The sequence below is a fragment of the Cuculus canorus genome, chromosome 27 (assembly GCF_017976375.1).
Source record: "Cuculus canorus isolate bCucCan1 chromosome 27, bCucCan1.pri, whole genome shotgun sequence".
Taxonomy (NCBI): Eukaryota; Metazoa; Chordata; class Aves; order Cuculiformes; family Cuculidae; genus Cuculus; species Cuculus canorus.
This window is the reverse complement of record NC_071427.1, coordinates 3,077,989-3,105,071: the sequence shown is the minus strand read 5'-3', so window position 1 is coordinate 3,105,071 and position 27,083 is coordinate 3,077,989. Positions and strand designations below refer to the sequence as shown.

General features: G+C 60.8%; 1 protein-coding gene across 1 annotated transcript; it reads left to right on the top strand.

Annotated features, from left to right (window-relative positions):
• ARID3A (AT-rich interaction domain 3A) lies at window positions 1–27,083 on the top strand. Its single transcript, XM_054050491.1, has 8 exons — window positions 1–890; window positions 2,237–2,558; window positions 23,410–23,482; window positions 24,443–24,626; window positions 25,648–25,895; window positions 26,171–26,467; window positions 26,550–26,639; window positions 26,755–27,083. Exons 1-8 carry the CDS (start codon window positions 478–480, stop codon window positions 26,970–26,972), a joined length of 1,845 nt encoding a protein of 614 aa, XP_053906466.1. The 5' UTR covers window positions 1–477; the 3' UTR covers window positions 26,973–27,083.

Here is a 27,083-nt window from a genome sequence, read left to right as displayed (position 1 = left end):
GCAGCCTCGTTGCACCCCGAGCAGCCTCGTTGCACCGCGATCCTGACGAGCAGCCTCGTTGCACCCCGAGCAGCCTCGTTGCACCGCGATCCCGACGAGCAGCCTCGTTGCACCCCGAGCAGCCTCGTTGCATCCCGATCCCGACGAGCACCCTCATTGCACCCCGATCCCGACAAGCAGCCCCGTGCCCACAGCTCCCACCGGAGCCCTCAAGCAAAGAGGACATCAGGCCAAGACTGAAGGAGGTCAGAGGGCACATCCCTGAGAGCCCAAGAGAACTGCGGAGCCTCCGCTGCCCCCGGAGCCCGGCAGCCCCCTGGCAGGGCTGCTCCCTCGCGCGGTACTCCCCAGCGTTGGCCTCCAGCCCCACTGGAGCACGGCAGCGTGCCGGGCGCTGCCTCCGGTGCCGCCCGGGCATTGCCTCCTGGGTGCATCGCCCCCCACCCCGCCGGGGACCCAGCGCTCGCGGGCAGAGCCATGAAACTGCAGGCGGTGATGGAGAACCTGCAGCGGCAGCAGCGCGCGAGGCTGCAGCAGGCGCTGGAAGCGCGGCAGCAGGAACAGCAGCAGCGTTCCACGCCGCCTCCAGCGCAGCCGCCGTCAGCTCTGGGACAGACTCCTGCCAGCACCCCGGCACGTGGCCGTAACCAGGATCCGGCCCCGGCGCCCACAGAAGAAGGAGCGGAGCCTGAGAGCGCGCACATCCAGCGGGCGCAGATGGCTGCTCTGGCTGCCATGCGGGCAGCAGCCGCCGGCCTCAGCCACTCGTCCAGCCCCGCGGTGTCGGATGAGAGCCAGGCCTCGGAGGAGGAGGAGGAGGAGGAAGAGGAGCACGGCGAGGAGGATGGTGGCTACCAGCAGGAGATGGGCTCTGAGGAGGAGGAGGATCTGTGAGTATACGCTTGGACTGGTGGCAGTTCTTATGGGTTCTGGGAAGGGATAGGGACACGGTTTGGCTCTGGAGTGTTTTGGCGTGGGTGGTTTGGGATGCAGGTGTCTTTTTGGGGCAGGAAAGTGGCAGTGGAGGCTGTCAGGGGCTGCTTGTTGGGCGACCAGGTTCATGCAGCTTGGGACTGGTAGGTTGGTTAGCACCATTGGGACATCCCAGAGCAGGAAGTGGGTTGGTTCCATCAGGAAATCCCAAAGCAGGAGGTGGGTTGGTGCCATCGAGACATCCCAGAGCAGGAGGTGGATTAGTGCCGTCAGGACATCCCAAAGCAGGAGGTGGATTGGTGCTATCAGGACATCCCAAAGCAGGAGGTGGGTTAATGCCGTCAGGACATCCCAAAGCAGGAGGTGGGTTGGTTCCATTGGGACATCCCGGAGCAGGAGGTGGTTGGCACCATTGGGACATCCCAGAGCAGGAGGTGGTTGGCACCATTGGGACATCCCAGAGCAGGAGGTGGTTGGCACCATTGGGACATCCCAGAGCAGGAGGTGGGTTAGCACTGTCGGGACATCCCAGAGCAAGAGGTGGTTGGTTCCATCAGGACATCCCAAAGCAGGACATGGGTTGGCACCATCAGGACATCCCAGAGCAGGAGGTGAGTTGGTGCCATCAGGCCATCCCAGAGCAGGAGGTGGGTTAGGGCTGTCGGGACATCCCAGAGCAGGAGGTGGGTTGGTTCCATCAGGACATCCCAAAGCAGGAGGTGGGTTGGTTCCATCAGGACATCCCAAAGCAGGAGGTGCTTGGTTCCATCAGGACATCCCAAAGCAGGAGGTGGTTGGTTCCATCAGGACATCCCAAAGCAGGAGGTGGTTGGTTCCATCAGGACATCCCAGAGCAGGAGGTGGGTTAGCGCTGTCGGGACATCCCAGAGCAGGAGGTGCTGAGGGCAACAGATCAGCTCAGCAGCTGTGGTTCCTCATGCCAGGCTGGTGTGACATTTCTGCCCAGAGAGCCACGTGGGGCCCTGACAGAGGATCCTGGTCTGGCCTTTAAATTATGCAGAGCCCTCGTGGCTGCCTCCTCGCAGCCCGTGTCCTCTCCAGGGCAGAGAACAGGCTGGGAGCCATCTGGCAGAGCTCCGCACCAGGCTGGAGCTGCTGTCTCGGGATGCCGGCAGCCAGCGATGCCCCCCAAGGCTGCCACCCACTGCTCGGGTTGTGCTGGGGCTTTGCGGGGTTCCCCATGGTCCCAGCCCCACAAGTGTGGGGCAGGCAAGAGGCATCAGCTCTGGGGACCCAGCACTGTGTCTGCTGTCGGACATCTCCACTCTCCTTTCTGGTCCAGAAAAGGCAAATGGGATGAAGATGACTTTGAAGAGGACCTGGGTGAGGAGGAAGAGGAAGAAGAGGAGGAGGAGGAGGAGGAAGAGGAAGACTATGAAGAGGAGGAAGACATGGGAGAGGAAGGGCTTGGCTCGGCAGAGGCGGTGCGGGCTGGCGCAGGATCCCTGCTGCTCCGCAAGCCCCCAGCACCCCAGCACTACCGGGGCGAGCCGCAGCGGCTGCCGGGCGGCCAGGAGCGGGTCCCCTCCGGACTGGGCCACGCGCAGCCCCCGCCGCCAGCCCCTGACCACGGCGACTGGACCTACGAGGAGCAATTTAAGCAAGTAGGTGCCCACCGAGACGTGCGTGATCCCCTCGTGCCCGTCACCCCATCGTGGCGTCCTCGAGAACCGCGGTGGGATGCCTCTGGCAGTGCCGCCTCCGGCAGCGTTGTTCTCAGATCGAGCCACCGTCGTTGCCGCTAAGAAAGCGTGGGGTTGCTCTGGGGTTGCTCTGGGGTTTTGGTGTTTGAGCTCAGCTGTGTTTTAGTGTTTGAGCTCCCCTCTTGCTTCGGTTGGTGGCTCTGGTGGGATCGTCTGTCCTGGCTCCGGTGCAGGTGGATGATGTGATGGAGTTTGCTGCAGGGACCTGGCAGGATTCTTGCTGGAAATGATGGAAAAAAAAATCACCCATCGCCGCTGAGGTGAAGCTGGGTGGGATGGCTCCAACCCTTTGGATGTTTGGGGCAGATTTGCCCTGCCAAAATGCCTCTAAAGAGGGAAACCATCATGAAAGCAAAAAAACCTGGCTGCCCGTCCCCTCGCCAGCTGAGCAGGGCTGGCAGGAGGCAGGCACGCTCCGGCTCTCTCCCGGTGCTGGATCTCGCTGCGTCCCGCTTTTGGCTAATAGAAGGAAATGTGCTGTGAGCTGGGGCTCCCCAGGGGCTGCCCGGTGCCTTTGATGTGTGTGTTTAAATACATCTGAGTTTAGGGCTGGGGGAAGGGACGGGAGTCAACAGCAGCAGATGGGACCCAGATGGAGCGGCCGGAGCACGGTGGCCTTTTGGGAGGGATGTGACCGCCCGAAGGGGAAGAGGCAGGGGCCATCGCATCCCTCCCGAAAGGGGGAAGGAGCTGCCGAGATCTGCCGGCACGTCTGGATATGGGCAGCCTGACAACAGGGGCTGGTGGAGAAAGCACAAGCAAGCATGGAGCATGCGGTCGCCTTCCCTCGGAATGCTCCGGTCGGGCTGTGGGGAAGGAGGGATGCTTCAGCGTCGTGTCGCTGCACCCACGCCACCTCTTCTTCTTGTGGTTTCTCTCTTTTTGTGTTTCCTGCCGTCGGGACTGGGGACGTGATCTTGTGTCTGTGAAATGGCTTTTTCGATACTGCGGCTGTGATCTTCCTGTTTGTCACCATGTCGGTGCCGTGCTGGACCCAGGCACTGGCTTTGGGCACTGGGAAATCACTCCCAGCTCTTGGAATCCAGCAGGAAAATCTGATGCAGGAGCCATGGTCCGTAGATGTGCCATGAACTGTGTTGTAGTCTCCGTTGGGTCCTGACAAGTTTTGGGGACACCAGCCTGCATCCTGGTGCATCCTGTGCCCCCTCCCCATCTCTTCCCCGTAAACTATGCCGACGAAAGGGGCTGAGCTCCCTCTCTTCCTCCCTTTCTCTTCCCACCGGAAAGCTTCCCAGGGTCAGCAGGGAGATCCCAGCGTGGTGGTAAATCATGGAAGCAGCCAGAGGGTGTAGGAAAGCGGCTGCCGCTGTGCTGTGGGTGGAGGAGAGGAGGCAAAGCACCCGGCCAGGAGAGGCTTTCCCCAGCGCGTCAGCCTGCCAGCGCGCCGGTGCTTGGATCGCGGCCACTGGACCCGGGCCAGGGGTTTGCTCGGCACAGTGCGGCGCTGGTCGGGAGCTCCTTCTGGCCGCCCTCCAACGCGTGATGCCGCTGGCACAGCCGGGCTGGGGAAGGAGCAGCAGGAATGTAAACAGTGAGTGCTGGTGTGGGGCGGCTGCTGTGGCCCCGTTGCTGCTGTTGGGCGATGCTTTCCCAGCTCCTGCCCCACTGGGATGTTCCCTGCCCACGGGATTGAATCATAGAATAGTTTGGGTTGGAAGGGACCTTAAAGATCACCCAGTTCCACCCCCTGCCATGAGCAGGGACACCTCCCACTGGATCAGGGGCTCCAAGCCCCATCCAACCTGGCCTTGGACACCTCCAGGGATGGGGCAGCCACAGCTTCCCTGGGCAACCTGTGCCAGGGCCTCCCCACTCTCATGGGGAAGAAATTCTTCCTTATGTCCAGTCTAAATCTGCCCCTCTCCAATTTATACCCGTTCCCGCTTGTACTATTGCTCCGAGCCTTTATGAACAGCCCCTCCCCAGCTTTCTTGTAGCCCCTTCAGATACTGGAAGGTCGCTATAAAGTCTCCTCAGAGCCTTCTCTTCTCCAGGCTGAACAACCCCAACTCTCCAAGGTGAACAAGCCCGGCTCTCTCAGCTGCATCCTTCCCTGCCGCTGGCACAGCCGGGCTGGAGAAAGAGAAGCAGGAATGCAAAGAGCGAGTGCTGGGGTGGGGTGGCTGCTGGGGCCCCCCTTGCTGCTGGCAGGGGATGCTTTATCCCCCTCTACCCCAACTCCTGCTCCTTCCCTGGGATCGAGGTGCGTTAGGAGAAACCCTGGCAGCCCCAGGGAGCTGAGTGCCGCCCATGGGGATGTGGTGCCGTGAGCGTGGTCGTGCCTACGCCGAGCCTTTCCGCCGCGGTGGGGAAGCGCCGCTGAAAGAAAGAGCTATTTTGGGGTTCCTCTTTTTTTTCTTGCAAAGGAGCTCCTCTCTGCTCAGCTTGAACTCGTGGGGAACGCATGCGTTGGTTGATCTGGGGCCCCAGCATCTCCCAGGGCTGAGCTGCAGCCGTGTGGGCTCCGTGGGGAGCTGATTTCTCTCTTGCTTCATCCCAGAGGCTGCCCCAGGTCCCCCAAACCCAGCTCTTACTGCAGCTGCAGGTCGGATTCAGCTCCCGATGCGCTGGTGCTGGGGACCCTCAGCATCCCTGTCCCGGCTCTGTGCCCATCTCCACCCCAAAGCTTCAGATGCTCCGTGCCTGACGCTGTCCCCATCCTCCACCATGGACTTTTATTGGGACAGATTCTTGCAAACTTGGGTTGCACCGTGTGCTGGGTGGGGAGAGGAGGAAGAGGAGGCCGTGAGGAAGAGTTAGGGAGCTGGAGTGAGGCATTTCCCCATCCCTGGGGATGGTCACGGCACAGGTCAGGGCTGAGCTGGGGCGCTGTGAACAAATGAGCCACAACGAGGGGTTCAGGGGGCTGCCAAGGGCACGATAGCTCCTTGTGGGGGGTTGCAAGGGGTATTTTTGGGGTGAGAGGAGGCTCCTTGTGTGGCATCGCCACCACATCATCTGCTGCTGGCCAGCAGCAAGGGCTGTCATTTCGGTCTTGTGCCTATTATAGCACCACCAGCAGCAGAGGGGTCTGGGGGGACGTGGGGACACCATGGGCATTTGCTACACCGGAGGGGGATGCTCGTGGGGGGCCCCAGGTTGTGATGAGCCCCCAGAACTTGAGTGGCTCAGCCAACTGCTGCCAAAAATCTGGCACTGCTGTGTGTCGCCCCAAATGCTCTGTAACACCTTCCCAGTGAGCTCCTGCCATCAGCGTGGGGCTCCCCGGGGTAGAAGCACCTTTAGGGACCTCCAGGACACCTTTAGGGACTTCCAGGACACCTTTAGGGACCCCTAGGACCCTACTAGGACACCTTTAGGGGTCTCCAGGACACCTTTAGGGACCCCTAGGACCCTACTAGGACACCTTTAGGGCCTCCAGGATGCCTTTAGGGACCCCTAGGACCCTACTAGGACACCTTTAGGGGTCTCCAGGATGCCTTTAGGGACCCCTAGGACCCTACTAGGACACCTTTAGGGACCTCCAGGACATCTTTAGGGACCCCTAGGACCCTACTAGGACACCTTTAGGGGTCTCCAGGACACCTTTAGGGACCCCTAGGACCCTACTAGGACACCTTTAGGGGTCTCCAGGACACCTTTAGGGACCCCTAGGACCCTACTAGGACACCTTTAGGGACCTCCAGGACATCTTTAGGGACCCCTAGGACCCTACTAGGATGCCCAGGGCACCTTTAGGGACTCCAAGGTCCCCTTTATAACCTCCAGGACCCCTTTAGGGGCCATCAGGACACCCCATTTTGGGTGCCTCCTTAGAGGTGCCCAGTTTTGGGTGCATCCCTTGGGGTGCCTCCTTTAGGTTGCCCCATTTTGGGTGCCTCATTTTGGGTGCATGCCTTGGGGTGCCTGGTTTTGGGTGCATCCTTAGAGATGCCCTGTTTTGAGTACCCCATTTTGGGTGCCTCCTTAGGGGGGCACCTGGATTTGGGTGCCCCATTTGGGTTGCCTCCTTAGGGTCACCCCATTTTGGGCACCTCATTTTGAGTGCATCCCTTGGAGCTCCCAGTTTTGGGGGGCCTCCTTTGAGCTGCTCCATTTTTGGGGTGGCACAAGCTGATATTTAACCCATCTCCACTCCTGTCAGGAAGCACCAGAGGCTTTAAGAAGCCAACTCGGTGCTGGGGAGAGACTTTGCTGGAGCTCTGGAGGAGCAGAAGGTTTCTTAAGGTGTCCCAAATGGAGACGGCTGAGCCGCACCGGTGGCACGTGGGGGGCAAAAACCTCAGCCCTTATCTCGTGCTGAGCAGCGCTCTCCGCGATACGGCGTTTCAAAGTGCAACGGTTGAATATAAACCGAAAGCAACTCGACAACCCCGCCAGGCAGAGTGCGATGAGGGCAAAACTGGGGACCCCCCCTTCCCCGCCAGCTTGGGGACCACAGGGCTTCTGGGGTGGCTTCTGGGAAGACGGAGCTGGGATTTTCCTGGTGGAACCTCTGGAAGGGTCAATGAAAAACCCATTTATTCCTGCGAAGCCCTGTGCGGAGGCTCTGATTGAGGCAGGGGGGGATCCCCGCTGCCCTTGTGGGACCCTGAACCCCTTACTCACATGGATTATTTCCCTTTTAAAAGGCCGGGGGGGGAGTAAGGCTGCGTGCAGGGGCCCCGCAACCTCTTAACAAGGGCGGGAGGGTCCGTTTACTTTCTTTAAAATATTGATTAGAGCTTTATTGCATTAGGCAGCCGAGCGGATGAGCTGCCCCCGGGGAGGGCGAGGGGCCCCTGTGTGGGGAAAGGGGCACCCTTGTATCGTCACCCAGCCCGGAGCTGCCGTCCCCCCCACCCCAAAGCCGCTTTGGCTCCGTTGGTAGGGGTGCAGATAAAGGGCAGCACCTTGGGGGGCCCCCCAGTTTCTGTGCCGGGAGGAGGCGATTGCAGCAGCTGGTTGGACCAGTAGCAGATAACGGGGGCGAGGAGGGGATGGGGTGCTGGGACAGCAGCTCTGTCACACGAGGATGTATCCCGAGCCAAGTCCTTCCCGATGACCCTGACACAGCCATCATCGCCCGTCTTGCCCTGGGCCACCATCCAGCTTTGCCACAGGGTGCTCTTGGCCAAGGATCCAAGGCGGTAATCGGCTCATAGTGCTCAGGGAGCATTCCCGGAGCTGTAATCCTGCTGGATCCCTGGCCGGGGGTCAGGGACTTCTCAGCAAGAGCGGCTTAGGCACCGAGTGCCTCCCCCAGCCTGATGCCTGCACAGCCCATAGGTGCTGCTCCTGGCATCCAGGCTCTGTGTGAAGCTTTTTCTTAATGAGACCTGGGATAATTAATGAGGTGGGGGACAGGTGACACATCCCTCCTGTCCTGGGTGCCCAGCACCTTCACTCAGCTTATTTTATTTACTCCCAGTTGGACCAGCACCCCAGAACCGGGCTGGGCAGCGCTTGCTGGTGTTCCCCCCCTGTGAAAGCCGTGGCCCCCCCAAAGTAATTCCGAGGCTGTGGAGGAGGTGGCTGCCTCGCACAGCTGAACTAACAGGAATTAGAGTTTGTTTAAAAGAAGAAGAAGGGAGAGGGGGAAGAGAGAGCAGAGAGGAGAGCAGGTCCTTTGTCAGCAAAGCAAACAGCCGCGCTTGGGCAAGGGCGCAGTGTTGCTTCATCGGCCTATTTCTGGCCCAAAACCGCAGCAGAGATGGCAGCGAAAACGGGCTAGGCCGGACGTGCCACAATTGGGGACCAAGGTGGGGGGGTGGTTTGGGGAGCCCCCAGCTCCCCCCCCTTGATGCAGCCCTGAAAGCGCTGCTGGATTCTGAGCCGACACGGGGTTGGGGCGCAGCTCCTGCCCCGCTCCTTGGTGGATAATCCCCCCTGTGTGGGGCTGGGGGCCGCTCCCAGGGCAGGGGGGGCTGCTCTGCTCTCCGAGTGGGCCACAGAGAGGGGCGGCCACCAGCCAAATTCTGAGCCGCGAGGGAAGGCAGATGTGGGGGAGCAGCTCCCAGCTCAGCTCCTGACCCGCTCGCTGGCGGATAACCCCCCCTGTGCCGGGGCTGTTTGGGGCTGTGCTCCCCAGCAGGGCCACGTGCGCTGGTGCTGTGGGTGATGGTGGCCGCTTGCCGGATTCTGAGCCTACGGGGGCAGCCGGATTGGGGGAGTCGGGGCACAGCTCAGCTCCTGACCCACTCCCCGATGGATAACGCACCCCAGAGCTCCCCCTGAGACCCAAACCTCTGTGACGGCGAAGACACGCTTGCCACAGGGCACCATCTTGTACCACTTGTCGTGCAGGAGGTCCATGAATCCGGCGGATTTGTAGCGGCTGATGAACTCGGAGATGTTGGACGTCAGCGGCGAGTTCTGGGGGAGCCCAATGCCGTAACCTGGGGAAGAAGGAGAAAGAGCAAACGCCCCGGTGTGGGGGACGCGGAGCGGGGACCCTGAATGGCCATGGCAGAGCATGGGCACATCCCAGCCACAGCCAGCGAACACGCGCGTGTGCGCACACAGAGCATATGTGTGTGTGTGTGTGCTCACACAGAGCCCCTGCACAGCATATGTGTGCACACACAGCCCCTGCAGAGCATATGTGTGTGTGTGTGCTCACACACAGCCCCTGCAGGGCATATGTGTGTGTGTGTGTGCTCACACACAGCCCCTGCAGAGCATATGTGTGTGTGTGTGTGTGTTCACAGAGCCCCTGCAGAGCATGTGTGTGTGTGTGCTCACACACAGCCCTTGCAGAGCATATGTGTGTGTGTGTGCTCACACACAGCCCCTGCAGCCTGTGCACATGCGTGTGCACACACACAGAATCCCCTCAGCCAGCTCACAGGTGTGCACGTGCACATATACGCACACACTCTGCAGCCTGTGCGCACACGTGTGTGCACAGAGAATTCCCTAAGCCACCACAGGCGTGTGCACACACACACACAGAGCCGGGGCTGCTCGAGGCTGGGATCCGCCCCTGAGCAGGGGTGGGCACCCCAATCCCCACTCCCCACATGTGCCATGGGGAGGGGTGGCAACTTGCTGGATTCTGAGCCCGCTGGGGCGGTGGAATCAGGGAGTCAGGGTGCAGCTCCTCTCTCAGCTCCTGACCCGCTTTTTGACAGATAATCCACGCTATGGCAGGGCTGCTTGGGGCCAGGGCTCTGCATCCCCTGGGTGCTGCGGGGATGGGGTGGCTCTGCCACTGGTGCTGTGGCCTTTCGGGAAAAGGCTTCCTAATCCCTGTGCAGCAGCCGGCTCAGGGGTCTCACCTGGTGTAGGTGGCATCTGGGAGCATCCACACAGGCGCCAGCCCCAAATCCCATCAGCAAAAGGGCTTAGCTTCCTGCCTCAGTTTCCCCACCTGCGGCCACCATGGAGACCCCAGCTCAGGCTTTCAGAACCTGTGGCACCGATTGCAGCAGGACAGGCTTGGGCAGCAGCTTTGCCAGAGCTGGCATCGCTCCGATGCTGTGTCAGTGCCACAGGATTGCCCCCCTCCAGCCACCTCCCTCCTCTCTGCGGGTCACTAGTGAGGTTTCGGCGCTGCCGGCACAGCTCGGCGGCGATGGTTCCCAGGCTGACAACCCGCAGCTGGCTGCCTGTCAAAACCATCTGTGGCTGCTGGATCTCTTCCAGCTCCCACGGGCAGAGCCAGCGGAGATTTCCCTCCCACTGGGACCCCCACCGCAATGCAGGGTCGGCGGAGAAACCATCCCACGGGTGATAAAGGTGGTGGACCTCGCATTTCAGGAACAGATTTGCAATTAGACAAATCCCTGGCTGGTGGAAGCCCCGGTGACTCATCTGCTCTGGCTTACAGCGATCCCCTTTCTAAGGCGATCATTTACATATGGTGGAATTTAAACCCTATCCGCCTGCGAGCTCCAACGAAGCTCCTGCTCCCACGCTGGGTCGAGTCCTTGTTGGGGGTCTTGACCTGCCAATCCCGTTGGGTGTCACCCCAGGGTGGCCTGGGGGGCACACGGGGAGGGACAGCCTGAAGGAGGGGCTCACTGGGTGCCATAGAACCATAGAATGGCTGGAAGGGATCCACAAGGAGCATCGAATCCAACTCGTATCCCTGCACAGGACACCCCAACACTCACACCGTGTGGCCGAGGGCGTTGGCCAAAATGCTTTTGCGATATTGCCAGATTTAGTGCTTCCCTGGGGAGTCCCAAGGGTTTGCGCCACTTCTGCACTGGGAAGAGCTTTGCTGCTCTGGCCATGGGTTTCCTGGTTCCGTGCCACGTGGCTCTGGCTCAGCCGTCCACCTTTGGAGGGATGGCCCAGGGTGGGGGCTCGCTGGGTGCCCGAGGGTTTGCACCGCTTCTCCGTTGGGACAAACGTGTCTGCTCTGGCCATGGTTTCCCCAGGTCTGAGCTGCGCGGCTTCAGCTTGGCTGCCCACCCAGGGTGCACCCAGCCGGGTGCTGGGTGTTGCTCGCTGGGATGAGCTTTCTCAACACTGCCTGACTCCGCTGAATTAATATTTGCCCAAGGTCCAGTGCGGTAGCAAGCGCGTGTCAAGGGCACGCACTGGCACGCACGCGGCGAGGGCCGGCAGAGCTGATTCCCATCCACAGCTCTCGGCTTGGTGGCGATCATCTGCTCCTCATCCCCTCAGACCTCTTGGCAGTCCATACCACGCATCGGTATTCAGACTGTGAACTAGTTTTGGGTTTAGCCAGAGCCTGAGAAGCTGCCGCTCAGCAGGTCCCTCTGCAAACAGCACTGGAAATGCGGTTGCAGCGGGATTTGCTTTCTCTGCAGGAAGGTGAAAAGCAGCACAGCCATCCTGGGGGCCGGCATTGGTCTTGGCTCTCTGCACCGGGATGGCTCCGGTGCGTGGACATGGATCCACACAAAGCATCTTGGCTCTCTGCACCGGGATGGCTCTGGTGCGTGGACATGGATCCACACAAAGCATCTTGGCTCTCTGTACCGGGATGGCTCTGGTGCGTGGACATGGATCCACACAAAGCATCTTGGCTCTCTGTACCGGAATGGCTCCGGTGCGTGGACATGGATCCACACAAAGCATCTTGGCTCGCTGCACCGGGATGGCTCCCGTGCATGGATATAGATCCACACAAAGCGTCTTGGCTCGCTGCACCGGGATGGCTCCGGTGCGTGGACATAGATCCACACAAAGTGTCTTGGCTCTCTGCACCGGGATGGCTCCGGTGCATGGACATAGATCCACAGGAAGCATCTTGGCTCTCTGCACCGGGATGGCTCCGGTGCATGGACATAGATCCACAGGAAGCGTCTTGTCTCGCTGCACTGGGATGTCTCTGGTGTATGGACATGGATCCACACGAAGCATCTTGGTGGCTGCCGGCTGGCCGTGGTGGCCGTGGTGGGGAGGGCGGCTGACAGCGCACGGACAATGGGGGGTCAGGGAGGTTAAACGGCGACTAATTCGCCCATTCAACGTCCCCCTTCGTGGTGGCGCGGTGACACTGGCTGTGTCGGTGCTGACACCAGCCTCTGTGCCCCCGGGTTGGCCATACAGTGCTCCCACCAGCCTGGTGGCACGGGGGCTGCACGGGGACCCTCATCCTGCCACGGGGTTTGGTTTGGGACAGGGTGCTGTGGGCTCCTGCTCATCGCCATCCCATGCCTTTTGTCTGGTGGGGTGGCTCCCATGCAACCGTGGCCACGATGCGGCTGTGGCGTCGCTCAACGGGAGTTGTAGGTGCTGGTGGACACCCTGGTGGTGTCAAGACCTCAAGCTTTTTGGTCTTCAAACTTCCAAGGTCTTCAAGGCGAACAAGCTCTAACGAATGCTCCCAACCCCCCTTATCTGCTTTCCCTCATCCGAGTGGCATCTGGAAATCAGGAATGCGCTTATCCTTCTGCCACAGGAACCCCTGTGGATCTGCCACCCGTTGGTCCCACAGCCCCCACCACAAGGAGAGGCACCTGCGGAGTGCCGAGACACGCGGAGGGGACAATACTGGGAACCAGTGGGAACAATAGTGCCGACGGGAAACGTGGTGGTGAGGGCTCAGAGCTCTCTGACTGCCCCCACGGAAGCGGCCCCCCAACCCGGGTGGCCCTGGAATCCTGTCCGGCCGGTCAGTGGACTCGACCAGCGGCCACCAGAACCAGCCCTGTCCTGTCCCGCGCAGGCGAGGCTGCCGCCAGCACCGTCCCGTTCCCGGCGAGGGGCTGGGGGGGCTGCCCCAGGCATTTGGGGGGGTGGGGTACACATCCCTGCCACCCCCAGCTGCCCCTTCGCAAGAGTTTGGGGGTCTCACGGGGGATTAGGGATTTTGGGGAGGGGGTGCACACCCTTTCCCCCCCCACAACTGTCCCATCTGTAGGGTTTGGGGGTCTCATGGGGGATTAAGGATGGAGGACTTGGGGGAGGGGGTGCATACCCCTTCCCCCCTCAACTACAACTTCTCAAGGGTTTGGGGGTCTCACAGGGGATTAGGAATGGGGGGATTTTAAGGAGGGGGTGCACGCTCCTTCCCCACCAGCTTCCCCTTCCCTGGGGTTTGGGGGGTCTCTACGGGGCATTAGGGATTTTGGGGAGGGGGTACACACCCTTTCCCCCCCCAACTGTCCCATCTGTATGGTTTGGGGGTCTCATGGGGCATTAGGGATTTTGGGGAGGGGGTGCATACCCTTTCTCTCCCCCCCAACTGTCCCATCTGTATCGTTTGGGGGTCTCATGGGGCATTAGGGATTTTGGGGAGGGGGTGCATACCCTTTCTCTCCCCCCCAACTGTCCCATCTGTATGGTTTGGGGGTCTCACAGGGGATTAAGGATTCTGGGGAGGGGGTACACTCCCCTCCTGCCCCCCAACTGCCCCTTCCTGAGAGCTTTAGGGGGGCTGGCAAGGAATTAGGGATGGGGGGGTTTTGGGGAGGAGGTGCACACCCCTGCCTCCCCCAACTACCGCTTCTCAAGGGTTTGAGGGTCTCACAGGGGATTAGGGATTTTGGGGGAGGGGGTGCACACCCCTTGTCCCCCCGACTGCCCCTTCCCTAAGGTTTGGGGGTCTCACAGGGGATTAGGAATGGGGGGATTTTAAGGAGGGGGTGCACGCTCCTTCCCCCCCAGCTGCCCCTTCCCTGGGGTTTGGGGGGGTCTCACGGGGCATTAGGGATTTTGGGGAGGGGGTACACACCCTTTCCCCCCCTCCCCAACTGTCCCATCTCTAGGGTTTGGGGGTCTCATGGGGCATTAGGGATTTTGAAGAGGGGGTGCACACCCTTTCTCCCCCCCCCAACTGCCCCTTTGCAAGAGTTTGGGGGTCTCACGGGGGATTAGGGATTTTGGGGAGGGGGTACACACCCTTTCTCCCTCCCCAACTGTCCCATCTGTAGGGTTTGGGGGTCTCATGGGGTATTAGGGATTTTGAGGAGGGGGTGCACACCCTTGCCCCCCCCCCCAACTACCAATTCTCAAGGGTTTGGGGGTCTCCCATGGAATTAAGGATGGGGATTTCGAGGAGAGGGTACACACCACTGCCCCCCAACCACCCGATGGCTTTAGGGGGCGCAGCGGGGGATTAAGGATGGGGACGTGGCGAGGTGACCTGTCCCTAAGCCGAGCACTTTATCTGTGCCGCGATCCGTGTTGGACTCTCCCTTTGCCCTTCGCTGGGAAGGATTGGCCCCAGCGAACCCGATACCCCCACAGCCTCCGATACCCCCATCCCCAACTCCGCCACCGTCTTACGGGAAACCACCTCACCCGCATCACCCAAACCGCTTCATTTCGGGGTTCTTCGCCTCTTTGTTTTTACAAACGACTTTCTTTTTCTCAATTAATACCTCCTCCTTAGCCCACAAACGCAAGTCTTGGATGTAGGGGGCTGCGTGCGCCAGCCGGACGGGAAACACCGCCCGCGTGTTTATTCTTCATTAAATAACTCGTTAGCGTCCACGGTTGCTCCCCCTGCCCCGGCGTCGCCCCGTGGCTGTCAACCGGACAAAGGGATGCATCCCAAGGGGCTGCTTGGTGGAAGGAAGGAAGGAAAAGAAAGAGAAAAAGACACCCCCCCATCATTTTCCCGGCGCTGGAATCAATCTAAGAGGATGTTTTCCATGCTACCTGCTGTAGGGACCTCACTGGGATGGGTTCTCCCCTGCTTTTGTTGGGGTTTTTATCCCTAAATATAGAAATTTAGGCTTTTTCAACCCCGTTGAGGGGTCACCAACCGCCCCATCGCTGTCACCGTGGGGTCTCTTTTCCCCCACAGCTCACGGCGTGCACGTCCCAGACCGGTTTCGAAGAGAAAGGAAGAAAGCCGGGAGCGTCGAGACTTCCTGGCAATGGAAAAAGAAAAAAAACCACTTGAAAATTAATCCCCGAGGCTTGAAAACCCGGAACCGAGCCGTGGCGGGGTTGTTTTTAACTTGGATGTGGGATGCCTGGACACAAGCTTCTCGGCAGACCCAGCCCCGCAGAACCCCACGGTGAGGTTTTGGGGAGCCCTGGGATGCCTTGCCGATGGAAGGACTCATCCGGCTCCGGCGTAAACCCCGGAATTCCCAGGATTGCACTCCCAGAGCCTCGTTAAACAGCGCTTCCCCTCCCTTCTTTAATTATCCGGAGCCCGTGGGCAGGGGAGTGGGGGGCTGCTTGGGAGGGGGCTGTTATCGCGGACCCCCGGCACGCACCGCTCCCGTGCCGAGGGCTCTCTCCTGCATTCCTGGCATTGCCGAGGGGCCACCTCTCGCCTCCAGCCCTTTGAAAGCCAATGGGGTTGGGATTTTCCCGTAATCTGGTTTGAAACATTAATCCGGACATCCACACCAAACGCCGGGCCGGCATCCTGCCGGGACGCTGGGGTGCAGGGTCAGCGCCGCCCGCCCGCCGCCTTCCTAATTCCTCCTCCACTTAATTATATATCTGCTGGCAACGGCCATCTGGCTCCGTGTCCTCAGCTGGTGGCAAGGACGGAAGGCTGGCGTTGCACTGGTGGCGAAGCAGGTTGGGCAGCGCGGCGCTGAGCCAGTTGTGCTGGTGACACCGGGGACGGCGGCGATGCCGGGTGTTTGTGCTGTGATGGGTGAGCACGGGGTTCATCCCAAGCCCAGAAGGATCTTGAGGGATATCTCCCATGGGTGAGCGCGGGGTGCACAGAGCTGGATCCCAAGCCCAGAACGATCTTGAGGGACATCTCCCATGGGTGAGCACGGGGTGCTCGGGGCTGGATCCCAAGTGCAGAAGGATCTTGAGGGACATCTCCTATGGTTGAGCATGGGGTGCACAGAGCTGGATCCCAAGCCCAGAAGCATCTTGAGGGACATCTCCCATGGTTGAGTATGGGGTGCACAGAGCTGGATCCCAAGCCCAGAAGGATCTTGAGGGATATCTCCCATGGTTGAGTATGGGGTGCACAGAGCTGGATCCCAAGCCCAGAAGCATCTTGAGGGACATCTCCCATGGTTGAGTATGGGGTGCACAGAGCTGGATCCCAAGCCCAGAAGCATCTTGAGGGACATCTCCCATGGTTGAGTATGGGGTGCACAGAGCTGGATCCCAAGCCCAGAAGCATCTTGAGGGACATCTCCCATGGGTGAGCACGAGGTGCACAGAGCCGGATCCCAAGCCCAGAAGGATCTTGAGGGACATCTCCCATGGGTGAGCACAGGGTGCACAGAGCTGGATCCCAAGCCCAGAAGGATCTTGAGGGACATCTCCTATGGGTGAGCATGGCATGCATGGAGTTAGATTCCCAAGAAATGGACATCTCCTATTCCCTGTGGCCAGGCTGGAGTCAGCTGTTCCACAGCATCCCCTGGCACCATCATAGAATGATGGAATAGTGCGATTGCTTTAATCAGAAGGACTAAATCTGCCCTGCCCTGAGTCTCCCCGAGATATTCTGGAAGACCTCACGGAAGTGTTAAGGTTGGAAAGACCTCTAAGGTTGTCCAGTGCAATCGTCTGCCCACCACCAGCACTACTAAACCATGTCACAAAGTGCCATATCTACACGGATTATGAACCCCCTCCAGGGCTGGAGACTCCCCCACTGCCCCGGACAGCCTCTGCCAGGGCTTCACCACTCTGTCAGTGAAGGAATTTTCCCTGATATCCAATCTAATCCTCCCCTGGTGCAACTTGAGGCCGTTTCCTCTCGTCCTATCACTTGTTACTTGGGAGAAGAGCCCAACACCCGCTCCAACCTCCTTTCCAGGAGCTGTGGAGAGCAATGGTTTAAGGGAGCGTTAGGAATGGTTGGACTCGATGATCCAGTGGGTCCTTTCCAACCTGGTGATTCTATGAGGTCTTCCGTCATCCTCCTCTTCTCCAGGCTAAACAACCCCAGGTCCCTCAGCCTCCTCTCATAAGACTTGTTCTCCAGACCCTTCCCCAGCCTCGTTGCCCTCCTCTGGACACGCTCCAGCGGTGCGGCACGGCCAGGCGAGCTCCCCGTGGTAAGAGGATATTCTCAGGGCATCTGCATTCCAGATTAAGTTGTTTCCACCTCCCTGAACCTCCTTAATTACGAAATGTGAATCTATTGACTCAGTGGTGGCAGCACAGCCTCTCCCCCCGGCGTCTCGCTCGCTGCCCCGGCGGCCGGTGTTACCTTTGCACCCAGCCTCGCCACCTCTACCCGTGCTTCCCCATGGAGGAACCGTGCTTTGTGCCTAGCAGAATCCGTGCCTGAGGTCAATATGAGGGCATCGGCACCAGCCGGGGCTCGGCACCTGCTGATTTCAGTCCGGTGGTGCCGATCTGTGCCGAGCCCGGCTGTGTGCTCGGTTTCGTACGCTGCTGAAATGAGAAGGTGTTTCTGTTCCTCAAAATTGTTATTTTGAGACCCAATACCGAAGCTTTCATACGATGCCCATGGTGCCTCGTGGTCTTTGCAGGCTGCACAGCTCCTCTGCCACGTCCCTGACGGCATGAGAGCACCGCAGGCTGCCGGCAGCGTGTCCCGGCGAACGCAAGATGCTATCAGAATCCTAGAATAGTTTGGGTTGGAAGGGACCTTAAAGCCCATCCAGTTCCAACCCAATGCCATGGGCAGGGACACCTCCCACTGGATCAGGGGCTCCAAGCCCCATCCAACCTGGCCTGGAACACCTCCAGGGATGGGGCAGCCACAACTTCTGCGGGCAACCCGTTCCAGTGTCTCACCACTCTCACGGTGAAGGAATTCTTCCTTATATCAAGCCTAAATCTGCCCCTCTCCACTTTATACTCATTCCCCCTCATCCTGTCACCACAAGCTTTTGTGAACAGTCCCTCTCCGGCTTTCTTGTAGCCCCTTCAGGTACTGGAAGGTCACTATAAGGTTTCCTTGGAGTCTTCTCCAGGCTCAACAACCCCAACTCACTTAGCCCATTGATGCAAGGAAAATGCGTTGACATTCCCCAGCACTTGGGGAAGAGCGTCTGGGAGTCAACAGTGGTTGAACATGAGCCCGGCCAAGAAGGTCAACAGCATCCTGGCTTGGATCAGCCACGGTGTGTCCAGCAGGAGCAGGGAAGGGATCGTCCCCCTGGACTTGTTGCTGGGGAGGCCACACCTCGAATCCTGGGTTCAGTTTTGGGCCCTTCACTCCAAGAAGGACGTTGAGGATCTGGAGCGCATCCAGAGAAGGGAATGGAGGTGGGGAGGGGCTGGAGAACAGGGATTCTGGGAGCAGCTGAGGGCCCTGGGGCTGTTTAGCCTGCAGAAGAGGAGGCTGAGGGGAGACTTCATCACTCTCTGCAGCTCCTGGAAAAGAGGTTGTGGTGGAGTGGGTGCTGGATGGCTTCAAGTTGCACTAGGGAAGATTTTGGTTGGATATTGGGAAAAATTCCATCACTGGCAGAGTAGTGAAGCCCCAGCAGAGGCTGCCCAGGGCAGTGGGGGAGTCTCCATTCCTGGAGGGATCCAAAGAACGTGCAGACATGGCACTTCAGGATATGGTTTTGCAGGGACGGTGGCGTTGGGCTGATGATGGGGCTGGATGAGCTGAAGAAGTCTTTTACAACCTTAATGATTCCACGAAATCCTGCAAGGGGCTGCTGGAAGTTGCTCATCTCTGCCCTCTTCCACACCCCTGCCTGTGCTCGGGGTATGAGGGGACCGGGGGCAGCTCCCCAGATGCTATTTAGTCACGCGCTGCCCACCACGGTGCAGGTAGGGCACATCCTGGTGGGACACGACTTTGCCCCAACTGCTACTGGCCAAGCTCCTTGGGATGCTGTTGTCATGTTGGGCTGTTCTGTTGGCGTCGGCAGAGCCGGATGAGGATCTGGGGGTCCCAAGGGAGCCCCTCTCCCCACTCTGGGGTCGTGGAGGCTGGCGAGCAGCAGCCGAGCACAGCAGAGCTGTCGAAATCTCGCCTTTAATCACCAACTTGCGAAACGTCCTTTGCCCGGCAGCGCCGGCTGGGTGTGCCGGCAGGACCTCGAGGGCACTGTGTGGGAATGGGGCTCCCTCTGTTCCCTGACCCTGGTGACCTCGGTGGCTTCATCCCTGGCTGAGATTGGCCACGACCAGCGGAGTTTGGACCACTGGGGCTGGCGGGCGGTGGGGTGGTGAGGAAGGACAGCACGCCGCTCGCCCGCTGCCGCTAATCCCCGCAGCCGGCACACGCTTTCCTCAGCTGACGGTTAATTTTCTTTCATCCTCTTAAATGCATCCATTCCCCTCAGGATTGAGCCCAGGAGTCGTGGCGATAAATGAACCGGTGCATTAGTCCTGCTTTTATCAAACCGATGTTTTCGTAACCGGTGCTCGACGGCGAGAGCTCCATAGGTTCACAGGCTGCTCACCAACGACTTGTACTGCGCCGGGGTGGCTCAGTGTTTGGTGTTGGCCGGTTGTGCCTGCACCCACTGCGATTCCAGGGTCCCAGGAATGGTGCAGGAGCTTAGGATGGTGCAGGAGCTTAGGATGGTGCAGGAGCACAGGATGGTGCAGGAGTTTGGGATGGTGCAGGAGCTCGGGATGGTGCAGGAGTTTGGGATGGTGCAGGAGTTTGGGATGGTGCAGGAGCTCAGGATGCTGCAGGAGGTCGGGATGGTGCAGGAGCTCGGGATGGTGCAGGAGTTTGGGATGCTGCAGGAGGTCGGGATGGTGCAGGAGCTCGGGATGGTGCAGGAGTTTGGGATGGTGCAGGAGCTCAGGATGCTGCAGGAGCTCGGGATGGTGCAGGAGTTTGGGATGGTGCAGGAGCTCAGGATGGTGCAGGAGCTCAGGATGGTGCAGGAGCTCAGGATGGTGCAGGAGCTCAGGCCGGCGCTCCTGCCGGCTCTCCTGGGGCCGAGCAAAACCCTGCTGGCACCAGAGCACGGTTGCCAGAACTTCTGGTTTTCCACCTTTCCCTTTCTCCCAGCTCTTCTGCTTTTCCATGTTTCCCCTTCTTCTGAGCAGGAAGGCGATGGGTTTCCAGCCCCGTCTCCCAGCGCAGCGCTTCTCCCTGGCTTCTTATTTCATTCATAGCATCATAGAATCACTCTGTTGGAAGGGACCCACTGGATCGTTGAGTCCAACCATGACTCCGGTTGGGAACGCGGGAACCATGGTGGTGCTGGTTCTGGGGGTCATAGTTTTTCCGCTGCGGTGCCGGAGGCTGCAGCTCCTGCAGCACTGTCGCCCCACTAGTGGGGTTGGTGAGGGGCTGAGGGGTTAACGCTGGGGGGCAAGGGGCTCAGCACCCCGCAGGATGGCAGCAGTGGGTGCCAGGGAAGCCCTTTTTCCGCAGGCGGCTTTCAGAGCCGCTCAAGGAAACAGCGGAGGCTGGATTGGCGCTGGCCCAACAACCCTTGGCTGCTCGGGAGCAACCCACGTGGCTTAGCCCAAAAAACCCACGGCGGTGCCCGCTGTGCCGTGTGCCACCTCTGCCCTGCCAGGGGACTCCGCTTGTCCCGTGCCACGGTCCCTCCACACTCCCCGTGCGCACCGGAGCCCTCACCGTGGGGTTGGGGCAGGAGGGAGGCTTTGAGTGGTCTCAACCAGTGGTGAGGACATCTCTTTGCCTATTCCCTGGGGGTTTGCCGGGTGCCGGATGAGCTTTGTGAGGTTTCCAGGGGAACTGGGGGTTTATGGCTTTCCCGCAGGGCTCTGCTGCCCCTCTTATCAGCCCCGTTGATCCCTTTGATCGTGAGGAGCCTCAGCTCCACAGATCCGGATCCTTCTGGGGGTTCTGGAAGGAGGGCGATTGCACCCCTCGCTCACAGCGGGGGCGACAGCCGCTCACCCGCGGGTCCCAGCGGTGTTGGGTGCTGTGCCTGCAGGATGAGGGGATACATCGGTGACGCGGTGATGGTGCCAATGTGCCGCCGTGCGGTTGGCATCCCGGCGGGGTGCGTGCCTGCTGAGTTACGGGGTGGTATTTATAGCCCCAATCCCGGCTGACGCGCCTCCGCTGGCAGTTGTTCAAAGCTGTCATTGAGGAAAACGGGAGCTGCTCAGCACCGAGAGGCCAAAGCGAGGGCTGCGGTGGCCATCCCCGTGGAGTCTGGGCACCACCTGCCCCTGACACCCCCTTTTTGCAGGAGGAGGGGGGGGATTATCCACCCACCACCGCCTCCGGGTAGAAACCATGCGTTGGGCTTCGGCTGCCGGCATGAGGGAGAGGCAGAGCCGGCGTGGCATGCCTGCCTGCGTGCCGGGGCGCTCAGCCCGGCAGATCCTGCTGCCATAAATCAGGCAGGAATGTGCCGGGCTGTCTGGCGTGGGGTGGGGTCCCGACAAAAGCTGCCCCGGCAGAACCGGGTGCTCGAGGCGCGGCTGTGCCGGAAACCTTGCTTGGCTTTGGCTGACCCAGCTCGGAAAGACTCATCCCGGCTGATTGTCGCGGTGCGGCATCGCGACGGGTTCAGTCCGGCAGCCGTGCTGTGGGCAGCGTGGTGACATGGGCGGTAGGGGTGTTCTTGCAGGGGGAGAGGCTGCCAGCCCCATGGCCACCAGCAGCCCCATGGCCACCACCGGCCCCATGGCCACCACCAGCCCCACAGCCACCACCAGCCCCATGGCCACCACCAGCCCCACAGCCACCACCAGCCCCATGGCCACCAGGAGCCCCATGGCCACCAGCAGCCCCACAGCCACCACCAGCCCCATGGCCACCAGGAGCCCCATGGCCACCACCGGCCCCAAGGCCATTGCCAGCCCCATGGCCACCACCAGCCCCACGGCCACCACCAGCCCCACAGCCACCACCAGCCCCAAGGCCTTTGCTAGACCCATGGCCACCACCTGCCCCATGGCCACCACCTACCCCACAGCCACCACCAGCCCCACAGCCACCACCAGCCCCATGGCCACCAGGAGCCCCATGGCCACCACCAGCCCCACGGCCACCACCAGCCCCATGGCCATTGCTAGCCCCATGGCCACCACCAGCCCCAAGGCCACCACCAGCCCCATGGCCACCACCAGCCCCACGGCCACCACCAGCCCCACAGCCACCACCAGCCCCATGGCCACTACCAGCCTCACAGCCACCACCAGCCCCGTGGCCATTGCTAGACCCATGGCCACCACCAGCCCCACGGCCACCACCAGCCCCACAGCCACAGCCACCCCCAGACCCACAGCTGCCACCATCCCCATGGCCACTGCTAGCCCCACAACCACCACCAGCCCCATGGCCATTGCTAGTCCCACAGCCACCAGCAGCCCCATGGCCACCAGCAGCCCCATGGCCACCACCAGCCCCACCAGCCACCACCAGCCCCATGGCCACCCCAGCCCCATGGCCATTGCTAGCCCCACAGACACTCACAGCCACCACCAGCCCCACAGACACCACCAGCCCCATGGCCACCTCCAGCCCCACAGCCACTGCCAGTCCCACAGCCACCACCAGCCCCACGGCCAATCCCATTGGAGTGGGAGCTCACAGCATGGCACAGGAGCTCATGCCATGGAATGGGAGCTCACAGCATGGCACGGGAGCTCATGCCATGGAATGGGAGCTCACAGCATGGCACAGGAGCTCATGCCATGGAATGGGAGCTCACAGCATGGCACGGGAGCTCATGCCATGGAATGGGAGCTCACACCATGGCACAGGAGCTCATGCCATGGAATGGGAGCTCACACCATGGCACGGGAGCTCATGCCATGGAATGGGAGCTCACAGCATGGCACAGGAGCTCATGCCATGGAATGGGAGCTCACAGCATGGCACGGGAGCTCATGCCATGGAATGGGAGCTCACACCATGGCACAGGAGCTCATGCCATGGAATGGGAGCTAACACCATGGCACGGGAGCTCATGCCATGGAATGGGAGCTCACATCATGGCACGGGAGCTCATGCCATGGCATGTCAGTGCCCAGCGTGGCACAGGAGCTCACACCGTGGCATGCAATCTCCCAAGCTCCTGTCGCTTGCTCCCTCCGGCACTGCAGGTGCAGAGGATGGATCACGCTGAAGCATCACTCTACTCTGTGCTAAGCATGCCGTGGATGCTAAAAACAATGCGGAGCGGCATTCTCAGGAAGAGCCGGGGGCTGATTGTGGCACTTTGAGCATGAGAGCCGCTCCGGGTCGTGGGCGAGGCGTGCGGCAGCGCTGCAATTCCAGCACTGGTGTTTCCAGGTTGAGCTGAGCGGGTCAGGGCGATGGCCCCAGTGTCCCAGAGCTGCTGCTGGGGCACCGGCACAGGTCAGCCCTGATCCTTAGGGCTCCTCAGACCCCACGGCTTCACGCGGGAACACCCCCTGAGCCATTTGGCACGCTGCGAGCTGAACAGCACAAGCCCCAGCGCTGCTGTTTTGGGAGGATTGGGGCTGTCGGGCTTTTGGGGATGTGTGCAAGTGGCGTTCTGAGCGTTATTCTCCTCTTCTTGCACAGCTGTACGAGCTGGACGGTGACCCCAGGAGGAAGGAGTTCCTGGATGACCTCTTCAGCTTCATGCAGAAGCGTGGTGAGCACCCCGGTACCCACCCATCCCGGAGGTTGGGGGGGCTCATTTTCTCGCCCCTCGTTACAGCCCTGAGGTCACCGCTCTGGCTGAGCCGCTGGTTAATTTTTAACCTCTCTGCACAGCGAGGTCAAACCTGCTGGGCTGGATCCGGCCCCCGCGCTCCCCCCCTATCCCAGCATTGCTCTCCTTTCCCATCGTTTCCGGGACCTACAGCCCCTTCTCGCAGAATCTGGGCGTGTTGCCCTTGGGTTTGCTCTCCTTTGGGTTATTGCAGAGGGCAAAGCCCCTCGCTGCCTTCCCCCTCTCCCCAAGCTGCCAGGGGGTGGGTACAGGGGGGAGTAGGGGGGGCCACAAAGATGGAAAGGGCTAAAAACGAAACATTCGCCTGGTCGAGGGTCTGGTTCCTGCGTGGAAAACAGCGCTGGAAATGCTGACGCATCGCTGCCTTCAGCCTTTTGTCAGGCAGGCGGTGGGGGAAGCACGTGGGCATACACGGGGGGGGGCTGGGAACGGGGCTGCATCCTGCCAGGTCCCCCCCTGAACCCCTTCACCCATCACAGACACCCCCAGAGGGAGGAGGGGTGCAGCCCTTTTCCCCATGACGGGGGGCTGGACTCCCCCTATTCCGGGCACGTGCGGGACCGCTGCAGCCGGGAAACGCCGTTGCCGTTATTTATAACTCGTGTTGTCGAGTGCTGCCTGACCTCAGCCTGAGAAACCGCGTTCGGCCCCGGTTTTGGGGGCTGAGGCTGAAAACTGCGAGTTTCTGTTTCCTTTGTGCCGTCGGGCTGATGCTCAGGGAGATGACAGCAGGAGGGGAGGCCTCCAGGGGGAAAGGAGGAGGTGGTGGGAAGGAAAGGAAGAGCAGGAGCTCCTTGGCCCCTACAAGGGTCTTGCTTTGCCCTGGGGGTGAGAAAACAGCAGCCTCAGACCCCTCTTTTCTGTCCTCCTGCTCCCCAGGGACTCCCGTCAACCGGATCCCCATCATGGCCAAGCAGGTGTTGGACCTCTACATGCTCTACACGCTGGTGACAGAGAAGGGTGGCCTGGTGGAGGTGATCAACAAGAAGCTGTGGCGGGAGATCACCAAGGGGCTCAACCTGCCCACCTCCATCACCAGCGCTGCCTTCACCCTGCGCACCCAGTGAGCGACGGCGGCTCAGCGTGGGGTGGGGATGGAGGGGACGGACAAGGCGGTGTTGGCCACCATCCCTCTGCCCTGTGCGGTCAAGAGTGACAGGGAGAGAAGGGGTGGGGTGGTGGGAAAGGGTGTCAAACAGCCCAGTCACCACAGCTCCTCAATGCGGTGGATGGAGGAGATGCCCATCTAGGAGGACCTGGATGAGATGGAGAGGTGGGGCTGTGCAGACCTCGTGGAGTTGAGCAAAGCCAGGAGCAAGGTCCTGAGTCAGGGCAATCCCAAGCTCAAACACAGGCTGGGTGGAGAATGGATTGGGAGCAGCCCTGGAGAGAAGGAATTGGCGTGTTGGTGCTTGAGAAGCTCAACATGAGCTGATGATGTGTGCTCACAGCCCAGAAACCAACCGTGTCCTGGGCTGCATCCAGAGCAGAGGGACCAGCAGGGAGGGAGGGGATTCTGCCCCTTTGGTTGGACCCACCTGGAGCCCTGTGTCGAGTTCTGGAGTCCTCAGCACAGGGAGGACATGGAGCTGTTGGAGCGAGTCCAGAGGAGGCCACGGAGATGATCCGAGGGCTGGAGAACCTCCTGTAGGAGGACAGGCTGAGAGAATTGGGGTTGTTCACTCTGGAGAAGAGAAGGCTGTGGGGAGACCTTAGAGCAGCTTCCAGTGCTGAAAGGGGCTCCAGGAAACCTGGGGAGGGGCTCTGGATCAGGGAGTGAAGGGAGAGGACAAGGAGGAACAGTTTTGAGCTGAAAGAGGGGAGATGGAGATGAGATCTTAGGGAGAAATATTTTGCTGTGAGGATGGGGAGGCCCTGGAACAGGTTGCCCAGAGCAGTGGTGGCTGCTCCATCCCTGGAGGGGTTCCAGGCCAGGTTGGATGGCGCTTGGAGCCCCTGATCCAGTGGGAGGTGTCCCTGCCCATGGCAGGGGGTGGAACTGGATGGGCTTTGAGGTTCTTTCCAACCCGAACCATTCCATGATTTGATGATTCTCTTCCATCCCCATCCTCTCCTGCCGGCAGGTACATGAAGTACTTGTACCCCTACGAATGTGAGAAGCGAGGGCTCAGCAACCCCAACGAGCTGCAGGCGGCCATCGACAGCAACCGGCGGGAGGGCCGCCGGCAGGGCTTCGGCAGCTCCCTCTTCACCTACTCACCCGGCGGCACTCATGGCCTCCTCTCCTCCCCCAAGCTGCCGGTGCCAGCGCTGGGGTTGGCATCTGCCACCAACGGTGGCTCCATCGCTCCCGTCCAGAAGATCAAGAAAGGTAACGTCTGCCGCAGCATCCGGGCTGCATCCCGGTGACGGGGTGCAGCCACAAAAGGGGAATAACTGGGCGCTGAGGGTCACACTCCTGTCCCCTCCCTGGGCTGTGGGCACCAACGTTGATTTGGGGACCTTCACTCTGGTCACCTGGCTCTGACCCGTAGAGATTGGGCATGAGTTGAGACATGGAGGCGCCCCGAGCTGGGGTTGGGGTCACCCCAGGGTGGTGGCATCCACCTCTCCGTGTCCCCCTGACCGCTTGCTGTGCCCCTGCAGAAGAAGACTCCCCCGTCCCCATCTCCGTGCCCAGCCGGCTTCCCGTTGCGTTAGCCGGCCATCCCGTGGTGGCAGCCCAGGCGGCCGCGGTGCAGGTGGCAGCAGCCGCTCAAGCCGCGGCGCTGGAGCAGTTACGGGAGAAGCTGGAATCAGGAGAACCTCCGGAGAAGAAGATGGCCCTGGTGACGGATGAGCAACAACGGCTGATGCAACGGGCGCTGCAGCAGAACCTCCTGGCCATGACGGCTCAACTGCCCATGAGCATCCGCATCAACAGCCAAGGCACCCGCTCGCCAGGTCAGTGCCGAACCCCTCTCCCGGCATCGTCACCGCGGTTCCTGCTCCTGGTGGGCTCCGTAACGCGACTTTTCCCTGGCAGAGAACCGCCAGGACTCGGCCGCCAGCCTGAGCAGCAACGGCACCAACAGCATCAGCATGTCGGTGGAGATCAACGGCATCGTCTACACAGGTGAAGGGCGCCCACCGGGGGGTTGGCAACGGCCCCCATTTCGGCTGCAGACACGGCAGCGTTGGTGCAGCCGTGCCACCCCCTGGCTCAGCCCCCCGTCCCGCTCTCTCCCCAGGTGTGCTGTTCGCCCAGACGCCCGGTCCTTCCTCCTCCTCTTCCTCCTCCTCCTCCTCTGCCTACAGCAAAGGCAACAGCAGCGGCGGCAGCCGGAGCAGCGGCAGCGGTGGTGGCGGTGGGGTGGGAAGCGTTGGCAGCGGCAGCAACGTCCCCCCTCCAACTCCGGCCAGCCTGGCCGTGCCCCCCAGCTCTACCTCCAACAACGCTTCGCCTTAAAGCCCTGCCCGTTGGCCCCCTCGGCCACAAGGGGCTGGGGGCTCGCTGGGATCTGGCCAGGGTCTCACCAGGATCTGGCCAAGGTCTCACCAGGATCTGGCCAGAGTCTCA

Excerpts from the sequence above, each read along its gene's own strand:
- ARID3A (XM_054050491.1), top strand. The coding sequence starts at position 478 with ATGAAACTGCAGGCGGTGATGGAGAACCTGCAGCGGCAGCAGCGCGCG. Across the intron at positions 24,627-25,647 it reads GCCTTCACCCTGCGCACCCA|GTACATGAAGTACTTGTACC; the intron begins GTGAGCGACGGC and ends TCCTGCCGGCAG. Across the intron at positions 26,468-26,549 it reads CCAAGGCACCCGCTCGCCAG|AGAACCGCCAGGACTCGGCC; the intron begins GTCAGTGCCGAA and ends TTTCCCTGGCAG.